We start from the raw sequence: 21,448 nt of genomic DNA on the forward strand, positions 1-21,448 counted from the left end.
GCAGTTAAAAATTCATGGCCCTCTTTCATTCTGATCAAACTGTAAGTGCCTCTCAAATCCAAGAAAATGTGTGTTTTCTGAAGGTGGTCCAGCAGATCTGAAATAAGAGGCAGTGGGTAGTGATCCCTAATGGTCACTGAGTTCAGAAATCTACAATCATGAACAGCCCTCAAGGAATTATCTTTCTTGGGTACAAAAAACTTAGGTGCAGATGCTGGACATGTACAAGGCTGAATGAATCCTTTCTTCAAACTGTCATCTAGAAACATTTTTAAGGTGGTGAGTTCCTGAATAGACATCAGATATTGTCTCTTAGCTGGAATCTGGGCTCCTGGCTTCAAGTTAATCGCATAGTCACATGCTTGATAAGAAGGCAAGGTAACTTCCGGTGAGGATTCAAGGAGAACTAGATGTCTCCAAAGGATCAGAGATGGCATTGCAACGAGACCAGTGGCCAGATGGTGATTTCTGACTGTCAAAATCTCTCTGAATAAAGGAGAGATTGTGAGATGACCCACTTGCATTCTGAACAGCTGCTCCTCATGAGTAAACTGCAGGAAATGAGGTTTCTGCAGTTGCCTCATGAGTTGAGCGGCTGGGAGTTGAGGGATTTCCATCAAGCTCACAGCTGCAATGTAGCCTATAAGGATATAAAGTTTTGCCAAGCCTAATTTCTTAATCACTTTTAGAAAATGCTTTTTAACTGCTTTTCAACCATTAAGAACTTTTTTGATTAACAAGTCTTATAACATGCACCAGGTGAGTGTCCTTCAATCCCTAGTGAAAAAAGTTTTAAAGACAGGTTTAAGGACATTAAAAAACAACAACAACAACCTTTTTTGGAATAAACAGCCAATGGGTGTTTAGAATAGTTGATTTTGGAAAATTATAAATAGACTAAGGGTCCAGATGGATTTGAAATAAGATTTTGAAATTAATCATAAGAATCTTTCCCATGGGAAAATGCTGTTTTTTTTTAATTCTTAAAAGAAAACATGATAGGATGGGAATTTGAATACTGGAGACTAAAGGGAACCAGAAGGAACTAAAGATTACAATTAAAGGAGAAGAACACTTAAATTTGACTTACTAACACAGAACAAAGTACTTTAACTTTGGTAATACTGGAGGATATTTGTGAGCAATGGATCCAGAAGTTAATCTTAAAAGTGTCTGCCATTATAGATAGACTGTCTTTAAAAGATGTCTTGGAAGAGGAACAAGTTTTACCAGACAAGACTGAGTTTGATCTGAAAGTGGATTTAAAAATGATAAGTTGCAAGAATATAGAAAAAGATGTTACACTGGATATACAAATGAAACTGGCTGATGTCTTAATAATTAAAAGGGATATACAAATGGCAAACCAAAAGAGTGACTTAGATATCTTTCTTATATTGTATTTACAAAAAAGACTGGTTAAATTCTGAAGGATTCTGTGAGAAGGGACAAAGAAAAAAATGAAAAGAAAAGAAGCTCTAGGACATTATTTGAAAGAATTAAAGATCAAGATTGTTGAAATTAAAAGGAAGATAAAGTGAATTTATTTGATCAAGATTAAAACAGATATGTTTTTATTTCTGGTAACCCTTAATGGACTTTTGCTGACTAGGATTGAATGACAAGGTTTTAAGGATCAGTTTATAGATAAGAAATAAGATGTGGGATGAAGAGATTGCTGTATTTTAAGAGAAAGTGATAAACTGTTAAAATTGTTTATATTTGTTGTGATGAAGGGGGAAGTCACTTCTTTATATATTTCTTTTTCTTTGCTATACTTTTATTTGTTCTTCCTTTTCTACTTTTCTTTCTATATTTTTCTTTTTTCTTTTTTTTTCCTACACTTTATATTTTACTTTTTATTCTTTTTTTTCTTTTGTAGTTTGTATTAGTTTTTTATCTGTTTAACTGTAATACTTAATAAATTATTTTAAAAAGAGGGAAGGCAGGACAACTGTTTCCTCTTCCCCCAAAACATCAGCAAACTCTGTGTACCTTTCTGGCAAGGAAGAGGATCCCAGAGCTGTTCTGCAAAGGAGAATGATAAGAGTGGGAAGCTTACAAACAGCATTGCTTGCACTTTTGAGATGAAAAAGAAATTGTCTCTTGCTGCCAGTGGACATCTGGATCAGTTGACACCAATCAATGGGGCATGTAAATAAGCTGTGACAGAATGGAAATAATTCTGTATGATCATTTATTGTCAGTTGCAAAAGTGTTGTGTGTTGCACGATAGGATCAGCTTGAAACACTTGTCTGTCAATTGTTTCCACAAATTAGAAATAACTGTGTCAGCAGTTTAAACTGTTGCAGTATTGTCTTATCTACAATATGAAGATGGCTGTGCACCTGAATCTAAAAGAGTGAGAGTTGCATTTTTAAGTCTGAGAGTATATGAAGAGTAACAAGAATAATAAAATGAGCCTGCCTATTGTTGGCTGTTTGAGCTCTTCACTGTCTGGGGCCCCCTGTTGGGCTCTTGGGAGGAGAGTCTATGAGGTTCTCCAAAGATGATGCTCTGGAGTGATTTGTGCCATTTAGCAACTGATTCAGAGGTCAGTGCAAGTCTTGCCTAGGTATCCTGAGGCTCCATAGTAGAAACACAAACTAAGGTTTCTCCTTCTCTGTTTCTCTGCCGTGGACAGGGATCTCCTTACTGCTCCTATTTGCATGGGTTCTCCAGTGTTGGCATCTAAGGATGTCAGAGGGAAGGGGATAAGGGTACAGAGAGGCTGTAAAACTTCCCATATTCTTTCCTCTGTGCCTCAACTTCTCCAATCTTCCATCAATTACCACACAACATCGGGATAGTATGCCTTGTCCCACTGACTCATCTTTTAGTTCATCAGAAAGTCCTTCCTCAAATTGGTCAGTCAGAACAAGATCATTCCATCCCACATTTCTGTCATATGATTGAAATCTGATAAGGACGCCTGAAATCTGTGATCACCTGCTTTAGCTTGTGAATCTCCTGATTTGCTGTCATTCTTTATGAACCATCAAAAGCAGCTCTGATCTTTGCATGAAGTTCTGGTAATTATCCAGCAATGGATTATTGCCCTCAGTAAAAGGACAACTCATTGGGCTGTTCCTCCTTTCTGCAGGCTCAAAGGAACGGCAATCTTGCAATGTGCAGGAGATTCCACTGCCCAACTCACTATAAACAATTCACATTGGGTTGTGAAAGTCAGAAATTGATCCTGAGCTCCCCCAAACCTCCCTAGTAAACTTCCATGAAGGTAACATTGGCTGGGCTGCAGGTTCTAGATGAGCCAAGCCTTGTCCCAACTGCTGTGTTAGATGTACCATATCATTGTGCAAGTTTATTTGTATATCCACTTGCTGCTGATGTTGTAACAATGCTTCAACAAGTTGTTCTGCAGACAGTGGAATGCCCCAAGTATCTCATGCCCCTTCCATCTAAAGCAAAGTTTGATGTTTTCTATATAGAGTAGTGAGACTTTCAAGAATATCAGCCCTTCAAAGCTGGACAGGTCAGGGAATAGACAACTGAAAGACTATTGGAACTCTATTATTATAAGATATAATAACAGAATCTTGAAAGCCTGCTAGATTATCTCCCTGTCCCCTCTTGTACCAAAGAAAACCAGAGTGGTGTTACTTTGAGTTTCTTTCTCTTCCCCTCTTCCTTCCCAGGGCTAAGTTGATGTTTACCTAACAGTTCTTGCATTCTTCCTTCATTGTTATCTCCATACTCCTTTACAATACCTTTGTGAATGGTTCCATGTCCTTCTAAAGATTGTATAATGGCTCATTAGTATTATCTGGTGTAATAGAGTAATAATGCATTGTAAAAGTGCTCATAGTATGATTTGTGTAAGCAGTATTCACGTACTGGATTTGATACTAATACAAGAAGGATTTCTATAAACAATGGAAGCTGTTTGTTGGTGGAATGATACTAATGCATACAATTAATCATGCTAGTTGTTTACAGTCATCTTCATAATTATCTTTTGAGATAAAATAGTATCATCTTAGCAACAGAGACTTGATCTTAAAAAGGATGTCAAAGGATGATCCTTTGTCTTTCATGTTTACATTCAACAAGCTAGGATTACTTGGCAATTACTTTGCCAATATTCTTGATTTTGAGTTCAAAGGTTTTGTGATGTCCCATCTAAATCACATAGCAAATTTTCAAGCTTGTCATGATACTTATCCTTGTAGGCATTTCTGGTGAAGTTATATTACAGCTTCCATTTCTATTTAGTTTGATTACAGTTTGGGAATACCTTGGCCACACAAGTTAACATGCAGTTCTTCTGGTAGATGTGTTTGTTTATCAAAACACTACTTCTACATTTCCTTCTTCTCTTTATTTTTCTTTAACAGCTGACACTGTGTCATCTGAACACAAACAGTAAAAAACATCAAGAATATCAGAAATATACTGTTGCAGACTATGGACTTCTTTCAATGTGTATAAAATAAAGGGTCACCAAACCTCAATTTGTTCTGGAGTGGTTAAAAAAGAGAGGAAATATAGCCTCATATCTTGGATTTTTAAAATATTTTTCAGTATGTTTTTAGTTTATCATGTCCAATTCCAATTTTCTATAACTAGGACATTATGCTTTCATAGGTAAAATTAAAATTGATTTTCCAGGGATGCACACACTTAGGCTTTTGTGATATGATAGCAGAAAGATTGCTTAAAACAATTTGTAACTCAAACAGAATATATCAATGCATGATTTTTTTTAGTACTGTAAGCCTGCACAAACCCACCATTTTTAAAAAAGAAAAAGAGATCTGTTTTCTACTTAGATATGCAATATTTGTTCCCTTTGCTTACTGTTTAGGAAATGCACTATAGGATATAATGTATTTTGCATTTGATGATTTAGTACCAACCTCTTATATAACCTAACACATTTGTATGTAATAAGATCTAATATAAAAAATCTGAGATTATTCATTAATGCATGTAAGAATATAATTTAGTATAGACATGAGTTTAATACCAGGTAAAATCTCCTCTTTCCTATATTTTTGTCCATCTCACTTGATCGTGGATTCTTTGAAATCCAAAGAATGTCCCTATCTTGTATTTCTTTCACTGGCCTAATACTGCCGCTTTTGTTTTAATTTCAGTATGAAATACAGTTCATGTAAAGAAATTGCCAGTTTTTAGAATCAAGGATTCCCTTAGTGAGAAAAATAACGGAACACTTTTAACTCAGTGATTGTAGTCTTTGGACTCTGGATGAGAATTTCTTCTAGAGAGGTTTACTGAAGTTCTAATCTGTTCCATTCATTGTTGCAAGCCTACACATAAGATCTTCTCAAATTTAAACAGATAATCCTGCTTCTCTTTCAATCTGCATGCACAGACGGACATAGCTCTTCTATGAAAGATTTCTATAGAATATTACAAAGCAATAACAGTTTATAAAAAACTCAATAGAGGATTTCTATAATAACATTCCCATTCTATGACCTAAAATCAATTTATAAGATTTAAACAATTTGGATTATTATTATTATTATTATTATTATTATTATTATTATTATTATTATTATTATGGTTTTTCGCACAGTCAGCCAGATGTTTAGACTGGATTTGGTATTTTCATCCATCTATGGAGTCCTTCCCAAGGACCTGGGATAGGCAGGTGCTGTTCTTTGATGGTGTTAAAGGTATTGTCACAGGATGTAAGCTGTTCCAAGAAAAACTGCCTTTTGCAATTGACTGATGGTGATGTTGTAAATGTCAATGGTGTTCAAGTGGTGCTCCAGATGTTTCAGGATTGCACCTAAGGCACCTATTACTATTGGTACTCTCTTTGGTTTCTTTTGCCATAGTTGTTCTACTTCTATTTGCAGGTCTTTATATTTTGTGATTTTCTCCAGTACTTTCTCATCTATTCTGCTGTTCCCAGGTATTGCAATGTCCACCATCCATACTTTTTTCCCTTTCTTATCAACAGTTGTTAAGTCTGGGGTGTTATGTAGCAGGTGTTTGTCTGTTTGAATTCTAAAGTCCCAGAGCAATTTAACTTCTTCATTTTCTATTACTCTGTCTGTTTTGTGGTTCCACCCATTCTTGCTTGCAGGCAAATGGTATTTCTTGCAGATATTCCAATGCACCATTGTTGCTACTTTGTCATACCATTGTTTGTAGTCAGTCTGTGCGATCTTCTTGGAGCAGCTAACTAGATGGTCCACTGTTTCTTCTGCTTCTTTGCAGAAACAGCATTTGCTGCCTGTTGCTGTCTTCTCAATTCTGGCTTTGTATGTATTTGTTCTTAAGGCTTGGTCTTGTGCAGCCAGAATTAGCCCCTCTGTCTCTTTCTTCAACTTTCCTGCTCTTAGCCTTAGCCTTAGATCTTGTTTTTATCTCTTTTGCCTGCTAGTATTTTTGTGTACTGGCCATGTAATACTTTGCCTTGCCAAGTCTCTTTTCTATTCTTCATTTGGTCTTTCTTATAGGCCAGTTTGGTTTCTTTGGTATTCAGTAAGCCTTCATGGTATACTAGCTTCAGTGCATCTTCTTCACTATCCTTCAGATATTCTTCCAATGTCCTTTTTTCTTCTTCAACTGTCTAGTGTACTTGTAACATTCCATGCCCACCTATGCTATGTAAGTAGAGTCTGTCAATGTCGCTGCTTGGATGAAGGGCAGGCTTCATTGTCCTTATTTTTCTGGTCTTCCTATCCAGGGCTTTTAGTTCAGCTTAAGTCCAGTCCACCATTCCAGCTGTCTATCTAATGACTGGAATTGCCCAGGTGTTAATTGCCTTAATGGTATTTCCACCACTGAGTTTGGACTTTAAGTTCTTCATTCTTCTGATGTATTCACTACTAACCTTCTTCTTGACTTCAGTGTGCTTGATTCTGTCATTTTGAAGGATGCCCAGGTATTTGTAGAGATCTTCTTCATCCAGGCTCTTGATGTTATTTCCATAGGGCATCTTGATTCCTCCAGTTTTCACTATTTTTCCCCAGTTGATGGTAAGGGTGGCACATTTGTCCAGGCCAAACTCCATTGCTATATCTTGGCTGTTATATTCTGACAGTGTTGAGCAATGATTCTATTTCAGATGGTGTTTTTCCATACAGCTTCAGATCGTCCATGTAAAGGAGGTGGGATAACCTGGCAGATATTGTTGATGTTTGATAGCCATGGCTTGACTTGTTCAGTATTGTTGACAGAGGAAGCAATGCAATGATAAATGGTAGTGGTGATAGTGACACTCCTTGAAAGATTCCTCTCTTGATGTTAACCTCTCCCAGTCTATTGCCATTGACCAGCAACTGTGTCTTCCACTGTGCCATTGATCTTTGCACAAACCTTCTGATGTTTCTACTGGCTCATGTAATTTCTAGGTACTTGATTATCCAGTCATGTGGCAGGAAGTTGAATGCCTTATTGTAATCAATCCAAGCTATTCTGAAGTTGGTCTTCCTTCACTTGCAGTTTTCCAAAATCATATTGTCAATTAAGAGCTGATCTTTTGTCCCTCTGCTGTTTGGGCAGTTTCCTTTCTGCTCAGATGGAGATGTCAGCTTAAGCCCAAGAAACTCCACGAGACAGTACTGGAACAGCTCAGTTACTGTATTAGCTCACACCTGCTAGACAGAATCTTGCCAGACTAACTCTAAACATTCTAAGCCAGCAACTAAACACTACGAATTCCTTAGGGTGGTTCCAGTCTCATCCTCTTCACTTTCCCATGCTCAAGCTGTGGGCTGAGGAGATGCTTCTGTCCTTGAACCTTCTCATCCCAATCCATCACAGGAAACAGCTTGTTTTTAACTAGATGCTGTTGGACTGCATCAGCTATAACACCAGTTAGCAATCTGAAAGTTGTTGGTAAGCAGGTAATTGGCCTGTAGTTATCTGGTGCTGCCCTTTTTGTTGGATCTTTCATTATCAGGTAGGTTTTGCCAGATGTTAATCAATCTTCAATTTCACCTCCTTGCAGTATGTTGTTAAACTTCTTGGCAATGAGTGGGTGCTGACCAGTCAGATGTTTCAACCAAAAACTATGGAGCTCATCTTCACCTGATGCTGACTGATTCTTGATCTTCCTTGCCTTTTCTCCACCATTTCTGCTGTTATTACAAGTTCTTTCATTTCAGCTTCTTTTTATTCTTATCCATCTCCTTTATCCAAGCTGCATTCTTCTTGTATTTCTTTGGGTTGTCCCATAACTATGCCCAGAACTTTACTGTTTTTTGTCAGGTGTTGACTGGTTCATTGCAGTCTCTCCATTGATGGATTAGTAGACATGTTTCTGATTCGACTGACATTGGAGATTCTGCCTGTAGTGTGCAGTTCGAGCTTCGTATCTGCTGATCTTCTTGGCTATGGCTGTTATTTGCTGCTTTATTATTTCCAGTGCTTCTTTGATCTTCCTTGTCTCTAGGTGATATTTCTTGATCAGGTATTCTTTGGTGTTCTTGTTCTTCAGCTTCTTTTCTTTCATCTGTTCTAGCTTGCTTGCATCTGATCTTAGCATGCTGATCTTATTTTCCAACCTGATCTTCTGTTTTGGTGGTGCACTGTTTCTTGTTTGTTGATTTTGCATCCAAGGTATTCAGTTATTACTGCAGCCATCCTGTACATCAGTTAGGTTGTTTCTTGCAGTGAACCTGTGCTTGTATTTGATATTACAGTATTGGCATCGTTTAATACTTGTGGTAGCTGTTTCTTTGTAACAAGCTTTAGTGCAGGCAACGTTATTCTGTTGTTTTTGTGCTGTTCTAGTTGCTCAGTTATTCTTTGTTTCAATTCCTGTTGTTTTTTGTTCTTTCTGAGGAGAAGGGTCTACTGTCTGAGCTATTTCTGGCAAGGTTTTGATTTTTTTCCCTTTGGTAGACCTTTGCAGTTCTTCCAATTCTACTTCTGTGAATGGTTTATGTCATGTTATAAATCGACGTTGATCTGTTAGCCTCTGTTCTGTTATTTCTGATTCTGGATGTTGTTCTTTCCATAAGTGGTGCATTCTTTTCAGATATCCTCTTCTCGTTGTACTTGATTTGTAATAGCAGATCATTATATCTTTGCTTTCTGTCTTTGTATATTTGCGATGGCTAAATTACCTTTTTCCCAGTAGTTCTGCTGCTGTTGGCCCTGGTTGCCGAAGCAACAGTCCTGAGTCCTGTATCCCACTTGTCACCAGATGTCCAGGAACTAGAATACCTAGCGTGGTCCTTGTTGACCTGGGTGACAACAGATCCGGTATGGGTTTCTGTAAATTATGGCTTGCCACATTCTTTATGGGAGAGACACTCTTTGTCTGGCTCCTTTGATGAGACCTGTTCAGTACAGTTGAACCTCTGGCATAGTTCTGATCCTCCTCAGAGCATGCAATCCCCACAACCATGTCAAGGTAGTGCCTCACTGGGGGATGATGATGATGATGATGATGATGATGATGATGATGATGATGATATGATATGATATGATATGATATGATATGATATGATATGATATGATATAGCAGGCCTGGGAAAGCTTTTGATGGCAAAGGACAGCACAGCGGGGGTGGGGGATGGGGGGGACTGAAAACCACAAAGTGGGTAGGAACATATCACACATGGGATTGAGGTTTCTGGGGGATCTATCTATCTATCTATCTATCTATCTATCTATCTATCTATCTATCTGATTTATATCCTACCTTTCCTCCATGCAATCAAGCCAGCATACACAGCACAATTTTCTCCCAGGAGATCAACTCTGTGAGCCAGATTTGGCTAAGAGAGAGTGACTGGTCCTAAGGGAACCCATGAGCATCCATGGCTGAGGATGGACTTGAACCTGGATCTGCGGGTCCTACTTCAACATTTTAATCACTATACCACACTGATAGTTTTCTTTGCTTCTTGATTGTGAGGTGCCTATTTTAGGAATTACATTGCAGTTTTACTGGGGGAGGGAAGCAGGTCACTGTGCTACTAGTTTTCAGTAATTATTGAAGACACAGAAAAGGATCTGAATTCTCTAGAGAGAAACTCAGGGGCCACAGATTGACCACCCCATAATATAGCTGTTATTGTTGCACAGTCAGCCAGTTGTTTAGACTGGATTGGCATTTTTATTCACCTGAGTCCTTCCCAAGGACCTGGGATAGGCAGATGTTGTTGTTTGATGGTGTTTAAAACATTGTTGCAGGATGTAAGCTGTTCCAAGTAAAGCTGCCTTATGCAATTGACTGATGGTGATTTTGTCAATGCTGATGGTGGTGGTAGTGGTGGTGGTATTACTACTACTACTATTATCACTATTATTATTATGCCTTCATGACTCCTGGCGACTCCCTGGACTGGTCCCTGCAGTAGTTTTCTCAGCAAGATTTTCAGAAACGGCTTACCATTGTGTTTTCCAAGGTCTGAGAGAGAATGACTGGCCCAAGGTCACCCAGCTGGTTTTGTGCCTAAGAGAGCTTGAACTCACAGTCTCCCTGTTTCTAGCCTGGTACCTTGACTACTACACCAAGCTGTCTCTCTACAATATAGTTATAGTGGTTTGAATATCAGCTTCTAAATTGCTTACCTTGATTTAAAACTGTCTGGTGGCATGAGTTCCAATGTATGTGTTGGGCCATATAGATTGACGACATACAGCTTTACTACTGGATTCAGTTCACCTGCCTTTTAACGAAGTGAAAAAGTTTCAGTATTGATGTAATATGAATGGAATAATTACATACAAGTCACATAGATATCCAATTGTCATTTACCACACAAATTAACTGAATTGATATGCCTTGACAGAGGATTAGGTGAGCCTAATTTGATGGCCATGCACTGGCATACACAATAAGACCTACATTCCTACAAACTTATTTTCCTTTCCTTGTGCATACAAATAACTGGATAAAATACTGAAAAGGGATGATGTTTTTGTAAGGAGTGAAAACAATTGTAAAAAGTTCCATATGCACCAGCTTGGCCCAACAGTAGTCATAAATACTACCAGACTAGCCTACTGAAGTAAAACACTGCAAGAAATAAAACCTTTGGCCTATATTATTAGTTCACTTGCTTCATAATTAAGATGAATTTAAAATAAACAGAAAAATTAAAGGTTACAATTTTATTAACAACATAAATCTGCTTTCTACACAATAAATTATACTAGACTTTTATAATTTCCTTTATCATAAGTTTAATTGAATTTTAAATTTTATCCTTTGTTCTGTGTTTCTTTTTGTACTGCACAATTAGAAATTGCTAAAGAAAAGTAATACAACAATTGTAGAAATTAATTCTGCTTCTACAAAAAACGTCAAAAATATTAACTGATCTATTACATTTAATTTTACATGCTGTAAAGACATCTAACAATTTAATAGTTTTAAAAACTCAGATGGAATAAATGTAATTGTCAAACAGATCTTAGTCCAGACTAATAAATTATTTGGGTTTTAAAATATTTGTTTATTTATTCAATTTCTAAGTTGCCCATTGACCAAATTGGCAAATCTGGACGGCATGCAAAGGGCTAAAGACAAATAATGACAAGAAAACAACAACAATAAAAAAAGAACCATGCTGGGGAGGGGAAACAGACTTCTTTAGCAAGTTCATGCATCATTCATCCTGACCCAGATCCATGCTAAGCCACATGTTTGATTCTAATATTCATAGGTTCTCAGAGGCCTTTCAATAACTAATGCAACACCCATAGCACTGATGTTAAGTGATTATGATGACTATTACCCACTAGCAGACTGCTTATTTTGCGCCAGCTGCAGTCTTCAAAAGCAGCCTCAGATAAAACTCATTGCAATAGTCTATCCTAGAAGTGATGACTACATGATTTACAGTCTCCAGGACCTCTAGCTGGAGGGTTGCTCCAGGCTGAAGCACACAGACTGAAATTTCCAGACTATCCAGCCATGTGCCTACTTAGCAGTAGCTATGAGTCTAGAGAATTTCCAAGATGGGGACTTGCTATTTTTATATTTATCCATTTACTGCACAGACTCTGTTACAAGAAATAAAATATTGGGAGAAATAGATGAATGGAATTTGATCCTGAGTATAAATGTGGACATGCAGAAAAAGGTGAAAAACAAGGAAACCCCTAGGCCAGGGGTAGATACAAGCTACTAGAGATAAGCACTGAAAGCAATCCATCAAGACTAGACAAGGACTGAAGGACATAGGTAGAGATAAGAAAGTTAACAGTTAACCACCATGCATCAAGTTGCTGTGACCTAGCAACCTAACAGGTTAACAAAAGGACAGCCCAGATGACACATGATGGAATTCAGCTGGCAAAGGATAAAAGGACAAACTGCAGAAACCTTGCCAGAGCACCCTCTTTCATGCATGCAACCATTACTCCTGTCCTCCCCAATCCCCATGCATTTCTTGGCCCAGTGCAGCAGAGCGAGTATGAGTAAGTATGTGCCTGACTGTCTGTGTGTATCTGTAATGCTGAAGCAACAGAATTTAATAAAGCTTTTGTAGGTTAACAGAGTTTGTGTGCTGTGTATTCCCCTGAGCATGTCATTACCGCTAAGATCCTGAACTCTTGTATCTCAGTTGAGAATGTGTGAGTGTATCTCACCCATCTCAGATCAAGTGAATGCATAACTAAGCCTCAGCTGCCAGGTGAGGGTTAGGTAGATTGCAAGGGAGGCAACTTGTATGTGTGCCTCAGTTGGGAGCTTGAAAGAGGAAACAAATGAGGGAACTAGAAATGGAGGAATTTCTGTTACAGATTATTGGATGAAATCAAATATTCCACAAATAGTGCAATGCAATCTTCCTCTCCTTCATCTGCACCTTGCCACACATTCTCTACATACACTCCAGAGCAGACTGTGAATGTCCATAGCTACAATTTGCCAAGGAAGGAAGGAAGGGAGAAAGGGAGAAAGAAAATTCTGCATCTGATGAAATATCACCAGACCTTACTGAATTATATTCTGAGTAGTATAAGGCAATAAATACATCTAACATGTAGGCAAATCATCATATTGTATTTCTGCAAGACACAGATCACTGAAGAGGTGTGATGTTGTTAATGAACTCTAACAACATATATTCTATTCTACATTGCTGAACAATTAATAGAAGACTAATAATAGTACAACATATATTAATTGTTTCAGTGTATCCAAAATTACTAGGTCATCTGGTTACCCCTGATTCATTTCAGATTTCGACAGCTATTTATAAGAACAAACCCCTTTGTTCTTTCAGACTTTCTCTTAATTATTAATCCACTGAACAATTTCCTTCCTCTGTGAATTTGCAAAGCAGATAGTAGTTATTCCAATAGCAGTGTACAACTCTTTTCAAATTATTTTCTGGCTCAGATTAAACCCATGATGAAGTGTCTGCAGTTCCCTCCCTGACCTGTCTAACATCCAAATTAAATTGTCATACATCCATCTACACTTTTGGTATATCCATACTTAAATATGCAGTTCTGTAATAGCATTTTTAAAAGGTTATAATAGAGCTGAAAAATATGCAAAACAGGGTAAGCAAACTTATTAAGAAGCTGGAGTTATCACCCCATCAAGAAAGAATACAGTGTGTGGGATATTTTACCTTAAAAGGGAGGCGAAAAGGGGGGATACATACATGCAAACGTGTGTACGTATATCATACATAGTAGAGAAATTGCAGACAGAAATAGTTTTTTCTCCCTCTTGCACAATACTAAAAATCAGTGCCTTGCCCTAAACTAAATGCAATTGTTTTGGGACCAGTAATAAACAAGTATTCTTTAATAACTAAACCACAGAACTTTCAGCATCAAAAGCGATGTAGGTCACCAATTTATATAGTTGTAAAAGAGAACTAGAAAAATCCATGTAGTTCAGGCCTATCAGTGGCTGCTAGGCTTGATGGTTGTTGTGATCTTCTAAACCAAAGGCAGCTGACCTTCTTGTGTGCTTTCAAGTGATCTGTGTGACGTGACATGATGGACTAAACACTTTGGCCTGACTCAACATGTCTTTCATTGGGTTCTTACAAAAATAATTTGGTTTGTCATTGAATTCTAAGTGGGAGAGCATTTGGTTATTATTGATTAGTTTCAGTGGAGAATTAAAGACTTGTCTGTATTTCTTCCAAATGAAACAGAAGAAGAATACAGCTTTTGACAACCATATCCAAAACCTTAACTAAGCAGATATACACAGCTGCTATTCTAGTTAATTCTGGACTAAGTTAAACATTTTTTAAAATTACATTGGTTTACATGGGAGAAAAAGTATCACATTCAAATTTTCTATTACAGTGAATGGCTGAAAAGTATACTAGTATTTTCTTTTACCTTTCCATTAAAAAAAAAACACACAACTTTTTTTAAAAAAAACCCTGAGTTTTGTGTGTTGTATGAAATAAAGAGAACCACACATATCACCAATTGGTCTACTCCATTAAAGGTTAACAAAAGGAGACCAGCAGAATTACTCAGCCACTGGGGTGTGTCCATTTTGCCCACCAGATATTTCCTTCCTTCCTTGTTCTTCTTTTGCTATTTTGCACAATTGAGTGCCTAAGACGTTTTGTGCTTCATTTGATGTTAGTCATATTTTGCCAAGTGGTGTGCATAGCATAGGAAAAGGCTACTTTGCTGAGTACTACCTGGAGGTAAAGTGTTGCCAGAACATTCTACATCATACAGTGATTGTTTGACCTGATGGAAGAGGTTAACAGCCTGAAGTCCACCGAATCTTGACCATAGGAAGGAACTGGAATAATCCGAGTTCCTCAACCTGCTTTCATGTTGAATAGGTGACAAAACAACTAGATTGGTTCATTGCAGCCAAGGTGGATGTCCACAAAAGTCTCCTGGGACTGGGATGCCTGTAATTATCTCTGGGTAACAAAGATTTGCTTATTATTAGGTAGTGGGGTTGTTATCTTCAACCCCAATGACTTGCATAATGTTTTCTTCTGGTAATCGTGGGTGAAGGGAGCAATGAAATAAGCCATACATTAATAATGAAGAAAGTATTACCCAATTTCCTTACCTTTGGATATGGATACTGTTTTCCTTTGGGATACAGAAATCCAGTAAATCGAGGAATAAGCATGTTTGGTACTAATGAGTCATTTATCATAAGGAACGCCAGCCTCTCTCCATCAGGTGACCACCAGTGAGTAATGTGAGAATGAAGCAGCTCCTCTGGGGGAAAAAAGTATTCTTAAAACCCATGAAATTAGCATTTTGTGTCATATTTACCAGTAAATATTGCCTTTTGGAATTCCATTGAAGGACATTTGAGACATTAGTTTTATTTAAACATTTTTGTCTTAGAAACATAAAACAAAGAGCAAACAAACTAGAAAAGATGATATCCCTTATCTTAAACTGAATGGAATAATTCACTTTGCCCTGAAATCCACACTTCAAAATTATTGAGCTACACTCCTGCACTCAGGTGAAAATAAGTAGAATAATTTCTGGAATACTATCTAAAAATATATCCCTTATCTTCCCTATGCAAGTTGTTTGTCTTGAGGTAAAACAAACAAACCAGATTTCTGAATTTCATATTTACATGATAAGTTTTTAAAAATGAGACAACTTTGCAAGAAATGTTAAAAATAAAAACTGTGTAGTTGGTGTCTTGTTTGTCCTATATAGTGCTGGCTGCAACCCTGTTGATTCTGTATATGATGTTGGTTATTTTTTGATGGACCATGTAGTCTTTGTAGAGTTTGTAGAGTTTCTATGGGTTTGTGGACTACTGTGATGCTTAGTGGCTGGAGTAATCAACTGGCACGTTCTGATACATTTCTAATGTGCAGGGATGTTATTGTGCGAGTCCTCGGGGTGTCTTTCAATTCTTTGTTTTGTTCTCTGGTGCATTTGTTTTAGAGCATTTGGAGTGGGGTAACTGTTCTTCATGAAGGAGGTACTTGAATCCTCCTTTTCTGATAGTGCTGGTGAACTGCAGTGGCTTTTGCTCAGTTGACAAGAGTTCTTATACAGCTGATTTTATGTGTTGTGGGGTGGTTTCTATGGAAGTATAAGTGTTGTTCTATGTTGGTGGATTTTCTGTAAACTTGGGTTTGCAGGCTGCTATCATTCAGCTTAGTGATGAGGATGCCTAGGGATGGGAGTTTGTTCTCTTCATTCATCTCCGTGCTTTGTTTAAAATCAACCTGTGCTTCCCAGGTAGCATCAAATTACCATCCAACCCCACATAATTCACTGTAAGCTAATCTCCACTTCTGAACCATTGCACGGAGGAAGCCTCCTGGGAAAGCAAGATCAAACATCTGCAAAAGATATGGTCTCTACTTTGGTACTGATTTCCCTAAGCCTACAGTACCAACTAAAAGAATGTACAATGAACCTGGGCTACCACAGTCCCAAGAAATCTTGAAAAATGTCCCGAAATAACTTTTTTTTCCCCTTCAAAATTTGAGCAAGGTTAAGCTTTCTGGCACTGAAGTTCATACAGCAATTCTTATTATGCAATTTACCTTCATATAACCAGTCTGCAATTCCATTAAAAACAATTCCTTCTTTCCCAGAAGATGTCAATCTCAAAGAGCTGCTTTTTACATCAGGCTGGTAATAGATGTTATTTTCGAAAATATAAATCTAAGTTAGGTAAAAAGAATTACATGTTATGTAATTAGTTAATATTTTCATGTTCATTGTCAGGAAATTGTTTCTGAAATTAATGAACTATTTTAGAAGGAAAATAGGGAAGAAACAGAGAAAGTATTTGTGTTGAAAATCAAATAAACTGCAATAGAAGGCAAGGTTATGTCATGCTGTGAACACTGTAATTGCAATGTCAATTGTTTTACAGATTGATAATCTTGCTGCTTCCTTTCCCTCATTTTTATTGTATTTATAAATTTAGCCATATAGAATAAGCTATATCTTCCAGATAGAAAAGGATATTTTCTGACTTAGAATAAAATCCTTAAGTAAGAAAAGATATGTGAAATCCAAGAAGTGTTTTTATATTTTGCAATACTTCAAAATATGTCCCATATCTTGCACAATATCACACAATGGCTGCATATATATAGAATGGCAAGCGTTCTCCAGAATCAAGTCTTCTTGTTTGGTGCCTATGCAGCTAATTTCTTTAACACCAATACATATAAAACCCCCATTCCAAGAATTTCTTCCACAGCACATCTTTGGATTCAACCCATAATGTATTTATTGTCAATAAAATCAGTCCATTGCAGTTATATTCTGATAAGATGTTCTGGGTGGCGGGGGTATATTGACCCAGAGTCTTTTTCTGGTTTTGGTACCAGACACATTTGAAAGAAAATGTTAGGAAAGTGTTATATTATTTTTGCTTGCATTTATTTATTTATTTTATTCTGGCAGTCTTAAATTAAAACATACAGCACATTTAGGCTGTTGGGGAGCATGGAAATCATATTCACTAGAGAAGTCACAGGCAGTTTCTCAAGCATATGCAATATAAACATTTTTTCATTTTTTCCCCCCAAATTTCAAAAGATAGTTTGGGAGAGGAAAAGTTTTATACAATAGTTTTTTTTTAATTTACTAAAAGAAATATACTAATGTTAATAAATTACATTAATAAACATAAACATGACAAATACAGGACAAATATTAACAAAACATATCTGAATTAATAGTTAATAATATAAACACAATATATATAATATAGTATTGCAGGCTGTACAATAGTATTGTGTAATATTTTTCAACTTTATGTCATACATGAAGGCTCCATAATTCTTGATATCTTGATGTGCAAGCCTTAGTCATTGTATTTATATCTATAGTTTTTATTGACTGCCCACTTCACAAGGACTTGAGGTAACTGCATCTTGGATCAACAGCAATTGCTTTAAATCATATTATAATCTAGCTATTTCAAACCAAGATATAGCAGTAACAGGATAAGCCAAAGTTGTGTCAAGTCAATCATTCAACTCTTGAATTGCATCTCAGAAGGCTTTATGCAACTGCTTTGACTCCTTTCACAAGTCTTTTAGGCAAGCCTGAAGATCTGTAGAAGACACTTCTCCTGAGATAACTCACAAAGTAAAGCGCCAATTCAGGAGGCAAACATTGGGGCAGTAGTAGTAACTTCTCCTAAACTCCTCTCCCTTTCTCAGAACAAAGGTGTGCGTGCTTGTATCTTTTCAAACCATCCTGTTGATCTCAGGTATGAAGGAACAAAACTTACTGCCAATACTAAAGTGCAATTCAGATGCTAACCCAGTGGGTTTTTTTACATGGAAAGAAGTTCATCTTAACTTTTGTCTCAGGCAGCAGAATGTCTTTTGATTGGCCTTGCTTTTAAAGAGCATAATTAAATGGAACAGCTATGCTCTACCCATGAAAAAGCTGATTCTACAGTTAATAGAGCTTAAATTAATTAAGAGTTCTGTATTTGAAAATTATTAATTTAGGTGGAATTTCTGTTTTCTAAGGGAATGAAAAGGTGTTTTAATTAATGTTTCATAGTTTAAATGTGGCCCATTAGTCTGGTTACATGAGTGAAAACAGTTGGGTAAGTATAATACATCAAAGATAATGGATTATTCATTGTAAGTTACAAGGATCAGCAGGTTTTGTGACAATTTGCACACAGGTTTAATAACCTCCTTAAATTTAATGTTCCAGACTAACAGATAATGTGAAATGTGTTCAAACATAACAGGAACTTTTCTCTGCTTTTAGTATATATATAAGCTCATCTTATATACTATATATCCAGGAATTTTTACTCTTCCCCTACAGGTTTTGTTGACATCCTAACAACAATGTCCATAATTTTCTTCCACATTCAATCCATACTTGCTCTGCCAGAAAGAAGTAGACACCAGTGGAGGCATCATACCTTGGTGTGGGGGGTACCTCAGGGCTCTACACTCTCACTCCTTATGTTTAACATCTACATGAGGTCCCTGGGTGAGGTCATCCATTGGTTTGGAGTCAGGTACAATCAATATGTGAATGACACCCAATTATACATCTTTACCCCAGACAAAGCAGGAGGTGCTGTCAAAGTCTTGATTATTTTTACTGAATGCTGCTCAGAGTTGTTGTAGGGTTGGGCAGCCTTATACATTTCTAAAATAAATAAAACCAAGGAAGAAGCAAGGGCAGTGATTTTCTACCATCTTCCTTGCAGCCCTTAGCATTCCATCCCAATCTATGTTAGAGGATATCCTGATACACTGCAGAGCAGCTTTTCAGAGTGAAGGTAGAAAATACATACATGAGCAATACCCTCTTCCTCCAGTATGAGTTAAGAACTGCTAAGCATATTTATTTATCATATATTCCTATATTCTAGTACCCTACAAAATGGCCTAAACGTAGTAGAAGCCCATGGGGAAAATACCTCACAGATTATCAGGAGGGAAAGATATTTCAAATAGCACAGTAGTGCTGGTATACATACTGTAATGATGCTGCTGCTAACGTTACCTTGATGGTGCATTTGTCAAAAGAGTTAAAGCAAGGATGAGGGAGATAGATTGATAGATCTATTACTCTGTCACATTTGGCTCTTCTTTTCACTTAAAGGTAGTCAGTAGATACTGGAGAGGAAAATGATTTGACAAGAGTCAGAAGAGCTGAAGTGCTAGGTCCACTGTGCCAAGTATACAGAAACATAACAGAATGATGAAAAATTTTGATGTTGGAGTTATTCAGAGTGGATTTCTAGGAATCTTTTTCAAACATAAATGTGGTCAGCTATGCCATTTGGTCATGCATTTTCTCACCACAGACTTTAATAACTGAACATAAAATTTTCTAGTTACCATTGCAGCAAAGTCTGGTATAAGGTTTTTTTTCCCCCTCAGCTTAATTTGATACTGCTGGCTAAGATAATGATATGCTTTCAAGATGTTTTTCAATATGGCCTAGTTGCATATTCATTAGTTCTTTCTCCTATTATTTCACCTGATGCTAATACATGCACAAAAAGTGATGAAATAAATAAAAAAAACCCTACCCAATATTATAAGCCTGTATAACTAAATATAAATATGCAATGATCATACTATCTTTCCAGATCAAACTATATATGAACTTCTTTGACGTCTGAAAGAATGATTAACAGTTTTAGAGCCTAGATGCAGACTGAGAAGCTGAGAAATGAGTAGAAAATGATGGATTTTCAACCCAGTAGCTGTCAGTCAAACACTCAGTGCTTTTTTTCACTCCAATAAAAGGTCAAGAGAGAAGAATGCATAAAACGTACAAAAGACATGTTGCTCAATGGACAGTCAAGATAGTAAAGGAAAGAGAAAAGAGATTTTCCCATTTACTGTTCTTTCTTTCATATGAATTTTTTGTAGGTGGCTAATAATAATAATAATAATAATAATAATAATAATAATAATAATAATACAATAATTTTCTATATATTATTGCAATGAAACTTCATTCTACCAGGCCTTGAAGCGATGGACTTTCTATGCACCAAATTAAATTTCTGTTGCGATGTATATTATTTCACGATCTCATCATGAAAATACTGTAAATCTCCCATAACATCATATTCTTCAGTTCAGTTGCTATTCCTGAATAACAACCTCTCCTCCTGAGGCTCTGTGCCACTGCACTATTACTCTGTTAAAATGAGGATTCATTATTCTGTACACGTCAGGAATTGATAACACAGGGTGCACTGGTGCCACAGTACACCCCTAAGTGGCCTCTTGGAATTCTAACATTAAATTAAAACACACACACACACATGCACAGCTGCCAAATTTGAGATTTCTTCCATCCTGGGGATGAGATTGCTGAAATATTATAAGACCTGGCAATCTGGTGAGATTCAATTCATTTTCAAACAATTGATGACTATACCACTGTGAAGATCATATGATGGTAACTGTCATCTGAAAAAGTTGGCAACCCTTGATATTTATCCTTAGAATTGCATTAGTTCTGTTTTGAAAGAGATAAGGAAATAAAGTTTTTTGACTTAACATTTAAACATTAAATTTAAAAAACATAACTTCTTCCTATAGAATGTTAAAGTCTTTGAATTCATCTTAATTTCTCTAAGATTATTTTGGAAACATGATTTGATACAGGAAAATTAAAATAACTTTATTTTAATGTTTCCTATGGGGACTAATTCTGTGCATTTAAATTCAGGTGTAATTTTTTTAAGGTTAATGACCAAAAGTCCAGTTAAGAGATTATAGGATCAGAGCATTAGGTGATGATGGTAACTTCTGTCACATGTTAATTTATATTTCATATTAGAAAAAAAGAAGGGTAAAGATGAATAGGAGCCATAGGAAAGCTGTATACAGCACAACCTTCTTATGATTTCAATCACCTTTCAATCAGCAGTGAACCTACTCACTTTTAAATTATTGTCATAAAGACTAGAAAGCTGCATAAATAAAGATAAATCCGGAATTCCCAGGAATCTAGATTTTGTATCAGAATTAAAATTTTGAATAGAATTAGAATTTTCAAAAAAGTAAAGACCTGCCCAACTAAACTTAT

The 21,448-nt window shown here is 36.6% G+C and overlaps 1 protein-coding gene across 1 annotated transcript in view; it reads right to left on the reverse strand.

Moving 5' to 3' along the window:
* Positions 1–21,448, reverse strand: part of DPP10 (dipeptidyl peptidase like 10) — a 259,921-nt gene that overhangs the window by 52,162 nt on the left and 186,311 nt on the right. The window contains exons 8-10 of the mRNA XM_088146483.1: positions 16,441–16,561; positions 14,979–15,133; positions 10,529–10,626 (exon numbers count right to left, since the gene is read on the reverse strand). Coding sequence (XP_088002609.1) covers positions 10,529–10,626; positions 14,979–15,133; positions 16,441–16,561 — 374 coding nt within the window. The remainder of the gene's footprint in view (positions 1–10,528; positions 10,627–14,978; positions 15,134–16,440; positions 16,562–21,448) is intronic.

The sequence above is a fragment of the Python bivittatus genome, unplaced genomic scaffold (assembly GCF_059951505.1).
Source record: "Python bivittatus isolate LINGU-HERP-01145 unplaced genomic scaffold, Pbiv_v1 ctg000480_np1212, whole genome shotgun sequence".
Taxonomy (NCBI): Eukaryota; Metazoa; Chordata; class Lepidosauria; order Squamata; family Pythonidae; genus Python; species Python bivittatus.